At 41.7% G+C, this 1,943-nt stretch overlaps 1 protein-coding gene across 1 annotated transcript in view; it reads right to left on the reverse strand.

Annotated features, from left to right (window-relative positions):
• Positions 1–258: 258 nt before the first annotated feature.
• Positions 259–1,943, reverse strand: part of LOC101311522 — a 9,598-nt gene continuing 7,913 nt past the window's right edge. The window contains exons 3-4 of the mRNA XM_004289414.1: positions 1,392–1,528; positions 259–887 (exon numbers count right to left, since the gene is read on the reverse strand). Coding sequence (XP_004289462.1) covers positions 259–887; positions 1,392–1,528 — 766 coding nt within the window. The remainder of the gene's footprint in view (positions 888–1,391; positions 1,529–1,943) is intronic.

A 1,943-nucleotide genomic window follows, 5' to 3' on the forward strand; every position in this document is an offset into this window, starting at 1 on the left:
CTCTTGTTTTTTTTTTTTTTTTTCTTTCTGAAATCACCTCAAATTGAAAATTTTCACTACAACAATAAAATAAAACAAGAAAATGAAGGATGCAAGTAAATGTTTAAGAGAAACTCCCCCTTGAAGACTATGAACTTCACCATAAACACACTCAATTGCTTCAAAAGTTCTCCTTCTCCTTCACCTTGCATCAAACATGGCTACCTCCAAGTAGGGCTTTGCTTTAAGTACATCTTGCCGGTCCGTTGGCTCTTCAAATCAATGAAGAGGAACAAGTGGAGCATCCATGAAGTAAAGGGCCTCCTTTTCATCTCCCACACTTGCTAGCAAATATGGCTTCAACCGGTGGCCATTGACCTTGAAAATGCTCCCATCTCCTAAATTCTTGATCTCTATCGCACCATGGGGAAAGACTTGCACCACTTTAAAGGGGCCACTCCACCTTGATCTAAGCTTTCCGGGAAACAATTTGAGTTTTGAGTTGTAAAGAAGAACAACTTGTCCCTCGTAGAATTGCTTCTTCACCAACTTCTTGTCATGGTAGAGCTTGCTTCTTTCCTTATACAACTTGGCATTCTCATATGCCTCCATCCGGATTTCATCAAGCTCACATAAGTCAAGCTTCCTCTTCTCTCCCGCTTTGTCAAGATCAAAATTGAGCTTTTTGATTGCCCAACTTGCTTTGTGCTCCAATTCCACCGGCAAGTGACATGCCTTACCATACACCAACTGATAAGGTGACATATCAAGTGGAGTCTTGTATGCGGTCCGGTAAGCCCATAATGCATCTCCAAGCTTGGTGCTCCAATCTTTCCTTGTAATCCCCACAACCTTCTCTAAAATGCACTTGACCTCTCGGTTTGAGATTTCAACTTGAACACTAGTTTGTGGATGGTAGGGAGTTCCAACTTTGTGCTTAATGTCATACTTCTTGCATAGAGCTTCAAAGTGTTTGTTGACAAAGTGAGATCCTCCATCACTTATGATGGCTCTTGGAGTGCCAAATCTTTGAAAGATGTGCTCCTTGAGGAATTTAAGCACAACATTGTGATCATTCTTGGGGCTTGCAATGGCTTCCACCCATTTAGAAACATAATCAACTCCAACAAGGATGTATTTGTTACCATAAGAGCTTGGGAATGGTCCCATGAAGTCTATGCCCCAACAATCAAAAATTTCCACTTCCATGACGTTGGTGAGAGGCATTTGATTCCTTGATGAAATGTTTCCACTCCTTTGACATCTATCACAAGTACTCACATAGGCATATGCATCTTTGAATAGAGTAGGCCAATAGAAACCACAACTTAGTACCTTGAATGCCGTCTTTTTCCCTCCAAAATGGCCTCCACAAGCAAGTGTATGGCAATGAGAAAGAATACTAGGAACCTCCTCTTGAGGTATGCATCTTCTCAATATTTGATCCATGCCGAACTTGAACAAATAGGGGTCATCCCACAAGTAATGGTGTGCTTCCTTGAGGAACCTCTTTCTTCCTTGATAATCAAGCTCACTTGGAATGCAGTTCCTGACACGACCCACCCCGAATTTCACCTTGAAACCCGGAGTAAGTCGTGCGGGGACCACCTCCAAGGAAAATTTACTAAAAAGATGAAGAAAATCTCCCTTGCAGATGGACAACCCTAACTCGAAAATTCCATATTACACTCTTAATTCAACACTTCCAAACATCACATAATTATCCTTCAGAAATTCTACACATAATATACAATAATCCCAAAGTATTCAGAGCTACTAAACACTAGCGGAAGCAAGAAAACACGAGTAGGTTGAACAGGTAACCTACTGACGAAAACTGGCAGAAATGCGGGTGACTATGCCTCGCCTCCTACTAGATCCAACCCGAACTCTGCAGACTGGGCAATTTAAACGAAGGGCCCAGGGGAAACATTTAATAACGTTAGAGTGAGTGGACAAAAAAT

This window comes from Fragaria vesca, linkage group LG1, assembly GCF_000184155.1.
Source record: "Fragaria vesca subsp. vesca linkage group LG1, FraVesHawaii_1.0, whole genome shotgun sequence".
NCBI classification, from domain to species: domain Eukaryota; kingdom Viridiplantae; phylum Streptophyta; class Magnoliopsida; order Rosales; family Rosaceae; genus Fragaria; species Fragaria vesca.